The following is a 16,393-nucleotide window of genomic DNA, read 5'->3' as shown; positions in this document are numbered from 1 at the left end:
CTGAAAGCACCATTATTAACTGCCTTGCTTTTATTTACTCTCTTTTATGGGATGTGTGAGCGTCACGGGGCAAGCCCTAGCAATTATTGCCCATCCCTAATTGCCCCTTGAACTCAGCGTCTGACTCAGTCCTATTTCAGAGAGGGATGTTTCAGAGTCAACTCCATTCCTGTGTGAGTTTGGGAGGGGTTTGGTTCTGGAGTCATGTGTAGGCCACACTGGGGTAAGGACAGCAGATTCCCTTCTCCCTAAAAGGAGACATTAGTGAACCAGACCGGTTTTTAAACAACAGCCGACTTTTGAGTTTGGGGCGGCACAGTGATTTGCACTGCTGCCTCACAGCGCCAGGGGCTCGGGTTCAGTCCTGGCTTGAGTCACTGTCTGTGCGGAGTCTGCGCATTCTCCCCATGTCCCTGTGGGTTTCCTCCGCATGCTCCGGTTTCCTCCCACAGTCTGAAAGACGTGCTGGTTCGGGTGCATTGGCCATGCTAAATTCTCCCTCAGTGTACCCGAACACGCACTGGAGTGTGGCGACTAGGGAATTTTCACAGTAACTTCATTGCAGTGTTAATGTAAGCCTACTTGTGACACTAATACTTAAACTTAATTGGGGATTTTAACTTAATTCAGATTTCACCATCTGTCAGTGGGGATTTTGAACTCGGGTCCCCAGAGCATTAACCTGGGTCTCTGCATTATGATCCGGAGGAGGGTAACGGTAATGTCCCTGGACTAATAATCCAGAGGGCCTAGTTAACACCCTGGAGAGGGGAAATACGGGTTCAAATCCCTCTGTGGCAACTGGTGAAATTTAAATTCCTCATTTTATTTAAATCTTATTTATTCCTCACCGTGACACAGGAATAAACTTGACCTTCAGAACGGGATCTCACAATGTGAAACCTCTTGCCCAACTGCTGCCTCCTCCCCCCCAGTGTCACAGTTTTAAACAGCATTCCCCCTTGGGGAGACCCAGACTCCAGCTCAAAGCCCATTTCCCTCGCAGACTTTGACAGGGCCTTTTACAGGGGTGGGGGTTTTAAAGGAATCAGCCTTGTGTATATGAAGAGGAAACGCCTCCACATCGACCACACTATGTCTGTTACTCTGTATAAAATGGCCTACCCACTTTGTCCACCATTTCCTCACCGTGGGGGCTGTTGGCAAAGCAATGGGAACAAAATCATTGTTTTCATTTCCCCTTGATGTTTGAGATATGCTTGGATTTAATTCTGATTTTCTTTTCTCTCTCCGTTATCCTCCCTATCCCTGCTGCCTCTCCCTCTGCCGCCTCGCACTCTCTCTCTCTTTCCCTCTGTCTGTCTCTCTCCCTCTCTCTCTCCCTCGCTGTGTCTGCCCCCCTCTCTCTCTCTCTCTCCCCCCCCCATCTGTCTGTCTGTCTGTCTCTCTCCCCACCCCCCTCTCGTCTCTCCTCCCCCCCCGTTGGTCTGTCTCTCTCTCACCCCTCCCCCCCTCCCCTCCCCCCCCTCCCCTCCCCCCCCTCCCCCTCCCTCCCCCCCCCCTCCCCCCTCCCCCCCTCCCCCCTCTCCCCCCCTCCCCCCTCACCCCCCTCTCCCCTTCCCCCTCTCCCCCTCTCCCCCCTCCCCCCTCCCCCTCCCCCTCTCCCCCTCTCCCCCTTCCCCCTCTCCCCCCTCTCCCCTCTCCCCCCTCCCCCCCCTCCCCCTCCCCCTCTCCCCCTCTCCCCCTACCCCCTCTCTCCCCCTCCCCCCTCTCTCCCCCTCCCCCTCTCCCCCTCCCTCCCTCCCACCCTCTCTCCCCTTCCCTCCCACCCTCCCTCCCACCCTCTCTCCCCTTCCCTCCCACCCTCCCTCCCACCCTCTCTCCCCTTCCCTCCCACCCTCCCTCCCTCCTCTCTCCCCTTCCCCTCCCACCCTCTCTCCCCTTCCCTCCCACCCTCCCTCCACCCTCTCTCCCACCCTCTCTCCCACCCTCTCTCCCCTTCCCCCCCACCTCCCTCCCACCCTCTCTCCCCTTCCCTCCCACCCTCCCTCCCACCCTCTCTCCCCTTCCCTCCCACCCTCCCTCCCCTTCCCTCCCACCCTCCCTCCCCTTCCCTCCCACCCTCCCTCCCACCCTCTCTCCCCTTCCCTCCCACCCTCCCTCCCACCCTCTCTCCCCTTCCCTCCCACCCTCTCTCCCTTCCCTCCCACCCTCCCTCCCACCCTCTCTCCCTTCCCTCCCACCCTCCCTCCCACCCTCTCTCCCCTTCCCTCCCACCCTCTCTCCCACCCTCTCTCCCCTTCCCTCCCACCCTCTCTCCCCTTCCCTCCCACCCTCCCTCCCCTTCCCTCTCTCCCTTTCCCTCCCACCCTCCCTCCCACCCTCTCTCCCTTTCCCTCCCACCCTCCCTCCCACCCTCTCTCCCACCCTCTCCCCCCCTCTCTCTCCCCTCTCTCCCCTTCCCCTCCCTCCCCCCTCTCTCCCTTCCCTCCCACCCTCTCTCCCCTTCCCTCCCCCCCTCTCCCCCTTCCCTCCCCCCTCTCTCCCCTTCCCTCCCCCCCTCTCTCCCCTTCCCCTCCCCCCCTCTCTCCACCCTCTCTCCCACCCCCTCTCTCCCCTTCCCTCCCACCCTCTCTCCCCTTCCCTCCCACCCTCTCTCCCACCCTCCCCCCCACCCTCCCTCCCACCCTCCCCCCCACCCTCCCCCCCACCCTCCCTCCCACCCTCCCCCCCACCCTCCCCCCCACCCTCCCTCCCACCCTCCCCCCCACCCTCCCTCCCACCCTCCCCCCCACCCTCCCTCCCACCCTCCCTCCCACCCTCCCTCCCCCCTCTCTCCCCTTCCCTCCCACCCTCTCTCCCACCCTCCCCCCCACCCTCCCTCCCACCCTCTCTCCCCTTCCCTCCCTCCCACCCTCTCTCCCCTTCCCTCCCTCCCACCCTCTCTCCCCTTCCCTCCCTCCCACCCTCTCTCCCCTTCCCTCCCTCCCACCCTCTCTCCCCTTCCCTCCCTCCCACCCTCTCTCCCCTTCCCTCCCTCCCACCCTCTCTCCCCTTCCCTCCCTCCCTCTCTCCCCTTCCCTCCCTCCCTCCCTCTCTCCCCTTTCCTCCCTCCCTCCCTCCCACCCTCTCTCCCTCCCTCTCTCCCTCCCTCCCTCTCTCCTCCCTCCCACCCTCTCTCCCTCCCACCCTCTCCCTCTCTCCCCTTCCCTCCCTCCCTCTCTCCCCTTCCCTCCCTCCCTCTCTCCCCTTCCCTCCCTCCCTCTCTCCCCTTCCCTCCCTCCCTCTCTCCCCTTCCCTCCCTCCCTCTCTCCCCTTCCCTCCCTCCCTTCTCTCCCCTTCCCTCCCTCCCTCTCTCCCCTTCCCTCCCTCCCTCTCTCCCCTTCCCTCCCTCCCTCTGTCCCCTTCCCTCCCTCCCTCTCTCTACCCCCTCCCTCCCTCTCTCTACCCCCCTCCCTCCCTCTCTCTACCCCCTCCCTCCCTCTCTCTACCCCCTCCCTCCCTCTCTCCACCCCCTCCCTCCCTCTCTCTACCCCCCTCCCTCCGTCTCTCTCTCCCTCTCCCTCCGTCTTTCTATCCCTCTCTCTCTGCCTCTGTCTGTCTGTCTGTCTGTCTCTCTGTCTGTCTCTCTCTCTCTCTGTCTCTGTCTGCCTCTCTCTGTCTGTCTCTCTCTTGTGGTGCAGTGTTGAGGGGATCTGATCTGCTGACCATGTCGGAGGGCTGGGAGGAATGCCCGGTGCTGCCGGTGGGTTGGAAACGCCGTGAGGTTTACCGAAGATCCGGAGCCACCATCGGGAAGTCTGACACTTACTACATGAGGTACACAGCGCGGTAGGGGTCCAGCGCAGGGTGGGGTTGGGGCTGCAGCGCAGGGTGGGGAAGTACAGAGTGGTGTGGGAGTGGGGATACCTGACACTACACGAGGAACACAACAGGTGAGGGTAGAGAGATCCGACACTTAATGAGTGCGAATGCCCCCATCAGCGCCTGCCAACGCTGTTTCACATTTGGGGTGCTGAGGGGGATTGTCTCCCTCCTCGCCTGGCCTCACTGCACCGATCAGGGATTAGGTTTAGATTTGCCCTTGAACACAGTCATGGTGCTGATGTTTCGCTCTGCTGGGACTGCGACCATTCACCTAGTTTTAATCATTGTAATCTCTGTCTCTCCTCTTTCGACCACTCCCAACCTCCCCTTCCCCATTCCGCCTTTTCCCCCACTTCCTCCTCTTCATCACGCCCCTGGCCCACCTTACTCTTTTTCTCTATCTGCTGCAGTCCCACAGCGGAGCGATTTCGCAGCAAAGTGGAGCTGGTTAAATACTTTGGAGACTCGCTCGACCTGACCTACTTCGACTTCAAGAAGGGGATTATCCTGCCCCCCAACAGCAAGGTGAGAATTCGCTTCTCTCTCTCTCTCTCTCTCGCCCCTTCCCCAGGCTACCTCGGACTGCATCCCCACTTGCCCAGGGGGGTCGCAGGTCTTCTGTGGCAAGTCTGCAGCAACGTTCCGACTGCATTTTACCCAGGCACTATCCACGTATTTACTCTGCTAATCCCCCAGCAGACACATCTTAAGACTGTGGGAGGAAATGGGAGCATCCAGAGAAAACGCACACCAATATGGGGGAAATGACAGTCGTTTTCAAGGTCGGAATTGAACCCAGGATCATTGGGCTGTGAAGCAGCAGTGTTAACTCACTGTGCCACTCTGTCTCTCTTCCTCTGCCTCCTCCTTGTCTCTCTCTTTTTCTATACCTCCCCCTGTCTCTGTGTCTGTCTGTCTTTCTCCTTCTCTGTCCTGTCTCTGTCTCACCGTCTCTCTCTCACTCTGTCCCTGTCTCTCTCTGTCTATGTGTGTTTTTCTCTCTCTCGGTCTCGCTGTGTCTGTCTCTCCCCGTCTCCCTGTGTGTCTTTGTCTCTGTGACTCTGCCTCTCTCTTGTCTCTGTGTATCTTTCTGCCTGTCTGTGTCTCTGTCTCTCCGTCTGTGTGCCTCTCTCTCTCTCTCTCTCTCTCTCTCCTCCTCTCTGTCTCTCTCTCTTGCTCTTCCTTTAAGATGCTTCTTAAACCTGACCTCTTCGGCTGTACTTTTGGTTAGCTGTCCCCATAATGTCTGCCCTCACGGCCTGGGAGTCAGGCTTTGCCTGCGACAACAGAGGTGATGAGTCCAAAACCTACCGGGACAAACTGTGGAATTGAAATCAGCGAAGCTGGTAAACTTGCTCCCAGCTGAGGGGGTGGGGTAGGATTGGGGGGGAGGAAATGAACCGTGAGAATCTGCCGGAATGTTCTTGGAGCTCAACTGCTTGATTGATGTTCCTCAGGGAAGGGAATCTGCTGTGGCTGAGCGTGACTGAAGTCTCACACGGATGTGGTTGGCTCTTATCGTACTCTGGGACAATCCGAGCGAGTTGACTGCTCCAAAGACAAGCAAGCCTGGGTTTCTCCAGGGCCTTTGACCCCCCTCTGTAGGCCCCAGCGTCATCAACATCGCTGAATTACATCCACTGAAGGCGGGTTGCCTGTGTGACGTACAAAAAATGTCCCTAATTGACGATACAAATCCAGCAAACAGCAACGTGAGAACAAATCCCTCAGCGCTGACTCTCCCACAGTGCGGCGCTCCCTCAGCACTGACCCTCTCACAGTGCGGCGCTCCCTCAGCGCTGACCCTCCCACAGTGCGGCGCTCCCTCAGCGCTGACCTTCCCACAGTGCGGCGCTCCCTCAGCGCTGACCTTCCCACAGTGCGGCGCTCCCTCAGCGCTGACCCTCCCACAGTGCGGTGCTCCCTCAGCGCTGACCCTCCCACAGTGCGGCGCTCCCTTGGCACTGACCCTCTGACAGTGTGGCACTCCCTCAGCACTGACCCTCTGACAGTGCGGCGCTCCCTCGGCACTGACCTCCAGCACTGCGGCACTCCCTCAGCACTGACCCTCCAGCAGCGCGGTGCTCCCTTAGCACTGAGTTTCCGACAGTGCGGCACTCGCGCAGCGCTCCCTCAGCACTGACCCTCCCACAGTGCAGCACCCCCTCAATGTTGACCCTCTTACAGTGCGGCATTCCCTCACACTGACCCTCCCACAGTGCGGCGCTCCCTTAGTGCTGCCCCTCTGACAGTGCGGCTCTCCTTGTGCTTATCCTCCGACAGTACAGCGCTCCCTCAGCACTGAGCCTCGGACATGGTTATTGGGCTGGAATGTCCGGGGTTGGGGGGTGGGTGGTGTTTGAATCCTCAACCATTGAACCCAGACGGCGAGATAGAGATTCCACGAGCCACATTTGGGACCAAATGGACAATGATCAGTAAACATGTCAGGGTCAGCCTGCCCTGAACCAGTCATGCACCCTCAGTGATATTGTGGGCTTTTATGTCTTGCCCCCTCAGATCCGAAAAGCCGTGAAGAGGTCGAGCACCTCGTCTTGCGATGGGGAGGAGGGGGACTGGCATCCAACTCCCAAGAAGAAGGTGAAGGTGGCTGTGGCCCCGAGTCCCGTGGAGGAGCAGGTGCAGAAGGACAGTCCCATCGAGGGCCTGGCATCTGATCCCTTGGACACTTTGATCGCGTGAGTAAGCCCTGGAGGACAGGAGCAGCAAACAACTATCTGGGGGAGAGCACTTAAAGTTCATGTATTTTTTTAATAGTCACAAGTAGCCTTATATTAACACTGCAACGAAGTTACTGTGAAAATCCCCTAGTTGTCACACTCAGACGTCTGTGCGGGTACATTGAGGGAGAATTTAGCATGGCCAATTCACTTAACCAGCACATCTTTGGACTGTGGGAGGAAACCAGAGCACCCGGAGGGAACCCACACAGACACAGGGAGAACGTGCAAATTCTGCACAGTGACCCAAACTGGGAATTGAACCCAGGACTCTGGTGCCGGGTTATTGAGTGACTGTGAGAGAGTTGCATGTAAACCACTAATTTCTGAAATGCATTGATAAACTGTCTCCCCCCACCGTATTTCTCTCTTTCCCACACCACCTCTCACTCTCTTTCTCCCCGTCTGTCTGTCTGACTGTCTCTCTCTCCAATCTCTCTCTCTGTCCATTTCTTTCTCCCCCGTCGCTCTCTCTATCCTACTCGTCTCTCTCTTTCTCCCTCTCTCACGCTCCCTGTCTCTCTCTCTCTCTCTGTCTGTCTCTTTCTCTCTGTGTCTGTCTTTCTCTGTCTCTCTGTCTTTCTCTCTCTCTGTCTCTGTCTCTCTCTGCGTCTCTGTGTCTCTGCCTCTGCCTCTGCCTCTCTGTCTCTCTTTCTCTGTCTCTCTTTCTCTGTCTCTCTTTCTCTGTCTCTCTTTCTCTGTCTCTCTTTCTCTGTCTCTCTTTCTCTGTCTCTCTCTCTCTTTCTCTGTCTCTCTTTCTCTGTCTCTCTTTCTCTGTGTCTCTTTCTCTGTGTCTCTGCCTCTGCGTCTGCCTCTGCCTCTCTGTCTCTGTCTCTGTCTCTCTTTCTCTGTCTCTCTCTCTCTGTCTCTCTCTCTCTGTCTCTCTCTCTCTTTCTGTCTGTCTCTCTGTCTCTCTCTCTCTGTCTCTCTCTCTCTGTCTGTCTCTGTCTCTCTCCCTATCTCTCTGTGTCTGTATCTCTCTCTCTGTCTCGTCTCTCTCTGTCTTGTCTTCCTCTCTGTCTCTCTCTCTCTCTTTGCTGTCAGTTTTAAGTTGTTTGGTCTCTGGTCTCTCTCTGTTTTGATGTCTCTCTCCCTGTGAATCGAGATTAGAAACTGTTTGCAGCTGCTTCCCTTCAATGACGCATTAGTCTTCACTCTTTAAACAAAAATAGCCCAAAGCTTTCATCCCTCTCCGAAAACAATGGCAACTTTGACTTGGCCTTTCTCAGCCTTCTGACCTTGCTTTCTCCGTGTCTCTGTGCTCCCTGTCTTTCTCCCTATGCACCTCCCCGTCCTCGCCTCGCCGCCACCCCTCCCACCCTGGTATTTTCAAAGATAGGCTTTCAGATTGCAATGATACAAATAAAGAAACATAAGGGCCGGTTTTCCCGTTCCATCGTAGCGGGCAAGGGATGGGCCATGGAAAGGTCTGTTTATCTCGGGGCGGGATTTTCTGGTTTGGGGATAATCCCATCCAAGAGGTTTATTTGAAAGGTGTTAACTGTACACGCTCTTAGGATAGACTGCCAAACGGCCCATAATGTCATCAGTATGTCATGTGATCTGTCTCTTAAAGTGACCCTGTTGTTGCTGACGACAGATATGGATGTTTTGCTCATCCTTTACATGAGAGGTTCCTGCAGTGAACCACAGCATAAGGTTAACAATCACAATTTACAACACAAGCAGTTAACAACCACAATCTCCAGAAAGTTAGATGTTTCAGAGGACGTTGATTTCTGTGTGGTTGTTGGTGAACTTCTGACGTCTGCTTTCTCATATCGACTGCAACCTCTGGTGTTTTTGGTGCAGTCTGGATGTCATCGGTGGTTGTATCAACTGGAGCCGATGTAGTGTTTGGACATTTATTCAGTGTTGAAGCGTTCTCAGCTGAGGGAGAGTCTTCCACAGTGGTTTCTGGTACTGTCAGAATTTCAGGAATGTCTAGGTCGCTACGAGGCACACAACCCAAAGGTATTCTGTAAGTCTGTCAATGAGAAGAGGATAACCAGGGAAAGAGTAGACCCCATTCGAGACCAAGGGGGCAATTTGATAAAGTGGATTCAATATTGGCTCAGTTGTAGGAGACAGAGGGTGATGACAGAACGCTGCTCTAGTGACTGGAGGCCAGTGTCCAGTGGTGTACCACTGGAATCTGCCCCTCTATTGTTCATTATTTATGTAAACAGCATAGTTGACAATGTGGCGGATAGGATTAGTAAATTTGCGGATGTCACAAAGATTGGATGGGTGGTTAACAGTGAAGTGCAGTGTCTTGGCTACAAGAAGGTATAGACAGAATGGTCAAATGGGCAGGTAAGTGGCGATAGTGGATGCCTTGGTGGTTATTTTCCAAACGTCGCTGGATTCCGGGGAAGTGCCAGAAGATTGGAAAACGGCTAATGTTAGGCTGTTGTTTAAGAAGGGTGCCAGGCAAAAAGCAGGGAATTATAGGCCAGTTAGTTTAACGTCTGTTGTAGGTAAAATGCTAGAATCCGTCATCAAGGAGGAAATAGTGAGGCATCTTGAGGGGAATTGCTTGATAGAGCAGACGCAGCACTGTTTCGTTAAGGGGAAGTCGTGTCTGACAAATTTATTGGAGTTCTATGAGGATGTGTCTAGGGCGGTGGATAGAGGAGAGCCGGTGGATGTGGTCTTCCTTGATTTTCAGAAGGCGTTTGACAAGATGCCTCACAAGAGGTTATTGCAGAAGGTAAGGGGGCATGGAGTTGGGGGTAGGGTGTTAGCGTGGATAGAGGATTGGTTGTCAAATAGGAGGCAGAGGGTGGGGGTTAATGGGTGCTATTCGGATTGGCGGTTGGTGACTAGTGGAGTGCCCCAGGGGTCGGTGCTGGGGCCTCAGCTATTTACCATTTATATAGATGATCCGGAGGAGGGAACCGAGTGTATGGTGTCGAAATTTGCTGATGATACCAAGATTGGTGGAACGGCAAATTGTGTGGAGGGTGTGGAAAGTCTGCAGAGGGATCTAGATAGGCTGGGCGAATGGGCCAGGAACTGGCAAATGGAATTTAATGTTGGCAAGTGCGAGGTGGTCCACTTTGGTAGGAATAATGGTAGGAAGGACTATTACTTACATGGCGAAAAACTGCAGCATGCGACGGTGCAGAGGGACCTCGGGGTCCTTGTGCATGAGTCGCAAAAACCCAGCCTGCAGGTGCAGCAGGTGGTCAGGAAGGCGAATGGGATGCTGGCCTTCATAGCGAGGGGGATTGAATATAAAAGTAGGGAGGTCTTGCTGCAGCTGTATAGGGCATTGGTGAGGCCGCAGCTGGAGTACTGTGTGCAGTTTTGGTTGCTGCACTTACGCAAGGATATTTTGGCCTTGGAGGGAGTGCAGAGGAGGTTTACTAGGCTGATACCGGAGTTGAGGGGATTGAGCTATGAGGAGAGGCTGAATAAACTAGGCTTGTACTCGTTAGAGTTTAGAAGAATGAGGGGAGATCTCATTGAGACATATAAGATGATGAATGGGATGGATAGGATAGAGGTGAAGAGACTCTTCCCGCTCAGAAAGGACAGTAGGACTAGGGGGCACAGCCTCAAGATAAAGGGGGGGCAGTTTGGAACGGAGTTGAGGAGGAACTTCTTCACTCAAAGGGTGGTGAATCTCTGCCCATTGAAGTGGTGGAGGCTGCCTCGCTAAATATTTTTAAGACGCATGCTGATAGGTTTTTGATAAGCGAGGGGATTAAGGGTTATGGGGAGAGGGCGGGAATGTGGAACTGAGCCACGACAGATCAGCCATGATCTTATTGAATGGCGGGGCAGGCTCGAAGGGCTAAATGGCCTACTCCTGCTCCTATTTCTTATGTTATTATGTAGATGGAATTTAACCCTGAAAAGTGTGAGGTGATACACTTTGGAACGAATAATTTGACAAAAAAGTACTCGATGAATGGTAAGACACCAGGAGATTCTTGGAACAAAGGCACCCTGGTGTGTTTATCCATAGATCTCTGAAGACGGAAGGACATGTTAGTAGGGTGAAAAAGGCATTTGGCACACTTACCATTATCAATCCAGGCATACTTTACAAAGCAGGAGTTGGAGTTGTATTGAACTTTTGGTGAGGCTAGAGCAATGAGTGCAGTTCAGGTTGCCATGTTATAGGAAGGATGTGATTGCACTGGAGGGGGTGCAGAGGAGATTCACCAGGATGCTGCCTGGGATGGAACATTAAAGTTATGAAGAGAGATTGGATAGGTTTGAGTTGTTTTCATTGGAGCAGAGAAGACCAAGGGGTGACTTGATCAAGGCGTACAAGATTATGAGGGGCATGGACAGGGTGGATAAGGAACAGCTGTTCCCCTTAGTTGGGGGGTCAGTTACAATGGGACATAGATTCAAGATGGCAGGAGGTTGGGGGTGGGGGGGGTGGAATGTGAGGAAAATCTTTCTTACCCAGAAGGTGGTGAGGGTCTGGACTGCGCTGCCTGGGAGGGTGGTGGAGGCGGGATAGCTCACTTCCTTTAAAAAGTACCTGGATGACACTTGGAACGTCAGAGCATTCAGGGCATTGGGCCAAGTGTTGGTAAATGGCATTAGGTGAGAGTTCAAGTGTTTGTCATGTGTTGGTGCAAACTCGATGGGCAAAGGGCATCTTCTGCACTGTATGATTCTGAGGATTTGTTTGGACTGTCAGCTAACTCTGTCTCCTAATTCTTGTTGCTAAAAGTTGATCAGCGTGTCTTCTCCACTATACGTCACCCTGAGTTTGAATGACGTAGGAGACCAGTCCTGTATGTGTAGAATGATGGCAGGTATCCACTTCTCACTGATGGTATGGTTCCTTGCCAATACGCTCACCAACTTTTACAGATGCACTGTAGAAAGCATCCTTTCTGGATGCATCAAAGCTTGGTATGGCTCCTGCTGTGACCAAGACTGCAAGAAACGGGCTGTGAATGTAGCCCATTCCATCACGCAAACCAGCCTCCCATCCACTGACTCTGTCTACACTTGCTGCTACCTCAGCAAAGCAGCCAGCATAATTAAGGACCCCACACAGCCTGGACATTCTCTCTTCCACCTTCTTCCATCGGGAAAAAGGTACAATAGTCTGCGGTCATCTAACAACTCACTCAAGAACAGCTTCTTCCCTGCTGCCATCAGACTTTTGAATGGCCCTACCTTGCCTTAAGTTGATCTTTCTTTACACCCTAGCTGTGACTGTAACACTACATTCTGCACTCTCTCCTTTCCTCCTTATGAACAGTATGCTTTGTCTGTATAGTGCGCAAGAAACAATACTTTTCACTGCACACTAATAGATGTGACAATAAGAAATCGAATCAAACCTTTCTGAAAATCACAGTGTTAACCCTGTTCTCACATCGCAAAAGCTGACTTTGCTGTTTCCTCTCCACAGTCTCTCTTGCCTTGGGCGGTTTCAGCAAAGCAAGCACTGTGCGTAACTGACGTTTTATCAGGAGCAAAGCAGGAGGACTGTGTGTTGTCGAGGGTGTTGTATTCCTGTATGTCATCAGGAATTGGTTCAGTCATTTAGACAATGACCCTTGCTCACAAGTTACCTTCGATGAATGCTTCATTGTCTAAACAAACCTTTCAACCAGCCCATTTGTGGCAGGGGAATGAGGAGCGGATCGGATGTGCTGGATTCCGCCCTCCTTTAGGTAATTTGTGAATTCTTGCGAAATGAACTGTGGCCCATTGTCACCCACAGATTGTACAGGGTAACCAAATCTTGCAAAAATCTTGGCCGGGTTTTCTGTTGCTCTCTCCAAGGATGTAGTCTTCATAATGGTGACTTCAGGCCATTTGGAGTGTGCATCTCCCACAATAAAAAGCGTGTGTCCTTTGAGTAATCTGGCATAATCTATAGGAAGTCTTTGCCATGGTGCTGCTGGCCATTCCCATAGCTGTAATGGCAGGTTTCAAACCAAACACATACCCACCTTCTTAAAAAAAAGTTTAATGTTTATTTATTAGTATCACAAGTAGGCCTACATTAACACTGCAATGAAGTTATTGTGAAAATCCCCAGTTGCCACACTTTGGTGCCAGTTCGGATATACTGAGGGAGAATTTAGCCTGGCCAATGCATCTAAACCAGCATGTCTTTGGACTGTGGGAGGAACCGGAGTACTTGGAGGAAACCCACGCAGACACGTGGAGAACGTGCAAACTCCACAGTGACCCAAGCCGGGAATCGAACCTGGGGCCCTGCTAACCACTGTGCCGCCATGCTGTCCCCATGGCTCCTGGTGATCTCCTTCATTCTTACTACGCCTCAATGACCTTCATGAGGTTAGTTTAGGACACGTTTCATTAACAATGGCCGAATGGTGACCGTCATTCCCCAGAGGAGACAACAAACTTGGATGGGCAGCTTGCTCCCAGTGTCTTGCCACAAAGCACCATGTCCATAACTTCTGACGATGGTGGCTCATTTCTGCTACACTTCTTAGCACTCTAAGCTATCAACTTTGAAATAGAAAATATTACCACTCAGCTATTCATTGAAGACTCGTTATGTGAAAGTAATCTGCAGAATCCATCGGCATTCCCGTGGAGATTTGATTGACTATTTTATCATGCATCTATGTGCTGACAACAACAATATCTCCACCCCCCCCCGCCACTGCATCTGGCATCTGGCTTGCTGCTCAAGGTGGAACACCAGCGTGTGGCCCGAGTATCTTTGTCAGTGATCAATAATCCGTTTGTGAAGTAAATTTCCTTCCACGTGGGTATTGGTTAAAACATTTGACTTTAAAAATGAGGCCTTGAGCTTCCATCTCTATATCACTTAGTTCATTTCCTCCACGTTCAAGGAAAGGAAGGTCTGCACGTTCTCCCCATACCCTTGTGGGTTTCCTTCGGGTGTTCTGGTTTCCTCCCACAGTCCAAAAGATGTGGGGGTTAGGTTGATTGGCCATTCTAAATTGCCTCTTAGTGTCGGGGCATCAGGGTAAATGGGGGTTACAGGGATAGGGCCTTGGTGGGATTGTGGTCAGTGCAGACTCAATGGGCTGAATGGCGGCCTCCTGCACTGTAGGAATTCTATGATCTTGATGCTAATGTTTCTGTTCACCATTGAGTATGACATGAGACACCACTACTCCCCGCCTGTAACATGATGCACCCACTGCAGGCTAGCTGTAAGGGGAACTTCAGATCAGTGTGTGTCAGGTCTTCTAAATTTAATAATGCCCCTTTAGCTTGTACAAAGGCATTCTCGCACCCATTTCCATTCCCTGTTTCGTCACAAGTTGTGTAAAGACTTGAGGATAGTCACCAGATTAAGGATAAACCTTCCATAGTAGTTTAATAAACCCAAAATTGATTAAGATAAATATACGCTTTGAGGTGCAGGCACCTCAGTTATGGCTTTTACTTTTGAAGGTGATTGGTGAGGTCCCTTTCCGTCTGTATTGTGCCCCATGTAACCAAAAGGAGATTGGAAGAATTTACATTTATTCTTCTATATTCACCCGTAATCTTCTAGTCTCCGGAGTGTAGCGTCTAAATTTTGGAGGTGATCTTCATTCTTTCCAGTCACTAAGATGTCTTAGTAGAACTGGACTCCTCCTCGTCGGCATAGAATGTGATCCATGGCTCGTTGGAATAACACAGGTGCAGATGTGATGCTAAACGGAAGTCTTTTATTTCTGAATCGCTTTTTGTGTATGACGGCTGTCAAATACCGTTCTGAATCTGGATTCACATTTACCTGGTGATAAGCTTGACTGCTGTCAGCTCTACTGAAATGTTGGCTCTGGCCAACCCCAGCAAGTAAGTCATCAGGTAAAGGCTCTGCAACAGTGCTGGACTGATAGTGACTTTAAAATTGTCACATGCGTACTGAACTGTCTTACTTCATCACGGGTACTATAAGCGTGGCCCAATCACTTTCATTAACGGTTCGTGGACCCCCATCTTCACCAGGCTCTCTAATTCTGCCTTGAACTTTGGCCTGATGGCGTGCAACACTGACCCAGCCTTTAAACGTCTTGCATGGCTTTCATCCTTAATTTTGTTCCCAGCTCTCCATTAAAGACAATGGCAAGTTTCTTTAAAATCTTAAGTAGACCTGCTGCGGACTGACGCAAGGTTCACATCAACCCAGTTTAGCTTGATTCTTTCCAGCCAGGCTGTCCCCTTTAGGGGTGGAGAGTTTCCTTTAACGACGTGTAGGGACAAGTCTGCGCTCTGTCTATTCAGCTACACATTCATATCGACTAGGCCCCTCAACGGAACCACTTCTCCAGTATCGGTTTTTAATATTATCTTTGAGGGTCCGAAGGTGACATGTTGCCAATTCTATTGGTAAATAGTTTCTGGTGCCAACAAAACTGCTGCAGTGTCCACCACCATGTTCACTGGTTGTCCATCCAGAGAAGGAGTGACCCAGTAACAGTTTCTTGCACCCGCAATGGCCAGTACATTCAACAACTGTTCATCTGACTGGGTGTTTGATCCTGTTTCGAGCCCTTTTTGTATCCTGTGGATCCTTTACCCTCTGTGTGGGTTTCCATTTCCGACACTTGATTCTCGCTTTTTCTGATTCTGGTTTGGCATTTGCTTCTTTCTCCAGCACGCACGTTTGATGTGCCCCTGTTTTTTATTCATTCGTGCGAATTGATGTTGCTGGCTGGCCAGCATTTATTGCCCATCCTTAGTTGCTCTTGGAGGGCATTTGAGAGTCAACCACATTGTTGTGGTTCTGGAGTCACATGTAGGCCAGACCAGGTGAGGACTGTGGATTTCTTTCCCTAAACGATGTTAGTGAACCAGATGGGTTTTTCCAACAATCAGCAATGGTTTCACGGTCGTGAGTAGATTATTTATTCCAGGCATATTTTACTGAGTTTAAATTCCGTCAGCTGCCGTGGCAGGATTTGAACCCAGGTCCCCAGAGCATTAGCTGAGTTTTTAACCACAGCTCCTGTATTCTGCAACTTTGCGCCAGCAGTCTGCTGCTGCGTGCCCAGTGTTTGCACTTCGAGGCAATTTCAAAACTGCGTTTTGAAATTGCTGACATTTGATGGATTGTAGTGATCAAGCTGATTTGTTGGGCTTCCTCAGCTGTTATGACTCCTTGAGCCTCCTTCAGGCTTAAGTTGCTTTCTGTTAACAGCCTTTTCTGAATAGCTTTATTTCTTAACCTGCATTAGTCTGTCTCTAATGGTGTCATTCAAGTCATCTCCAAATTTGCAGTATTTGGTCAAGTTCTTCAATGTAGTTACGAACTCTGTGATTGATTCACCTGCTTCTTGGCTATGCTTATAGAAGCTGAACCTCTCAGTGATGACCAGGTTTAGGTGTGAAAAGGCCCCGCAGTATCTCCACAATCTCATCACCTGGTTTTGAACCTGGTTCTTCTGGCTGCACCAGATTTCACAGGTGGTTAAACATTTCACCCTCATGTTGCACCCCAGAAAGTTGGGACTACAGCATCTGTTGCAATTTTATTCATTGGAACAAAATAGTCAAATCTCCCGGAATACGAGTGGTGTTCTCATCATACGGTCCTTGCTACTCATGTTGCTCCTTGTACTGTTCCAGAACTTTCCAGGCAGGTCACGTGGTGAGCTTCTGTTCAGTGTTGCATTCTCCGAAATCTTTCTTTAAATTTCGGTCCCTTTGATGGTTACTACTGATATTTGGCACCCTTCTGTAGCTTGGCAGTGTTTTTTATCGGAATCCTTTCCAGATGTCTGCAGCACGGATCGGTGAATTTCCTGTGTTTTCTTCCTCCGGGGGGGTCTGCCAATGTGGTTCTGACTACCTCGTTGCCTCTTTTCTTTGTGGTATTTTTAAATTCCAGGCTTGCAGGC

At 51.7% G+C, this 16,393-nt stretch overlaps 1 protein-coding gene across 12 annotated transcripts in view; it reads left to right on the top strand.

Moving 5' to 3' along the window:
• LOC145339620 (uncharacterized) overlaps positions 1 to 16,393 on the top strand; it is an 83,289-nt gene that overhangs the window by 19,884 nt on the left and 47,012 nt on the right. For 11 of the 12 annotated variants that reach the window (XM_080184123.1, XM_080184124.1, XM_080184129.1 and 8 more), the window contains exons 3-5: positions 3,645 to 3,780; positions 4,239 to 4,353; positions 6,349 to 6,527. In XM_080184123.1, coding sequence (XP_080040249.1) covers positions 3,671 to 3,780; positions 4,239 to 4,353; positions 6,349 to 6,527 — 404 coding nt within the window. In that variant the 5' untranslated portion in view covers positions 3,645 to 3,670. Of the gene's footprint in view, positions 1 to 3,639; positions 3,781 to 4,238; positions 4,354 to 6,348; positions 6,528 to 16,393 lie in introns of all 12 variants that reach the window. The other variant, XM_080184122.1, reaches the window with a different exon arrangement.

The sequence above is a fragment of the Carcharhinus amblyrhynchos genome, unplaced genomic scaffold (assembly GCF_965287045.1).
Source record: "Carcharhinus amblyrhynchos unplaced genomic scaffold, sCarAmb.v2.hapA chromosome_573, whole genome shotgun sequence".
Lineage (NCBI taxonomy): Eukaryota > Metazoa > Chordata > Chondrichthyes > Carcharhiniformes > Carcharhinidae > Carcharhinus > Carcharhinus amblyrhynchos.
This window is presented reverse-complemented; position numbering and strand designations above follow the sequence as displayed.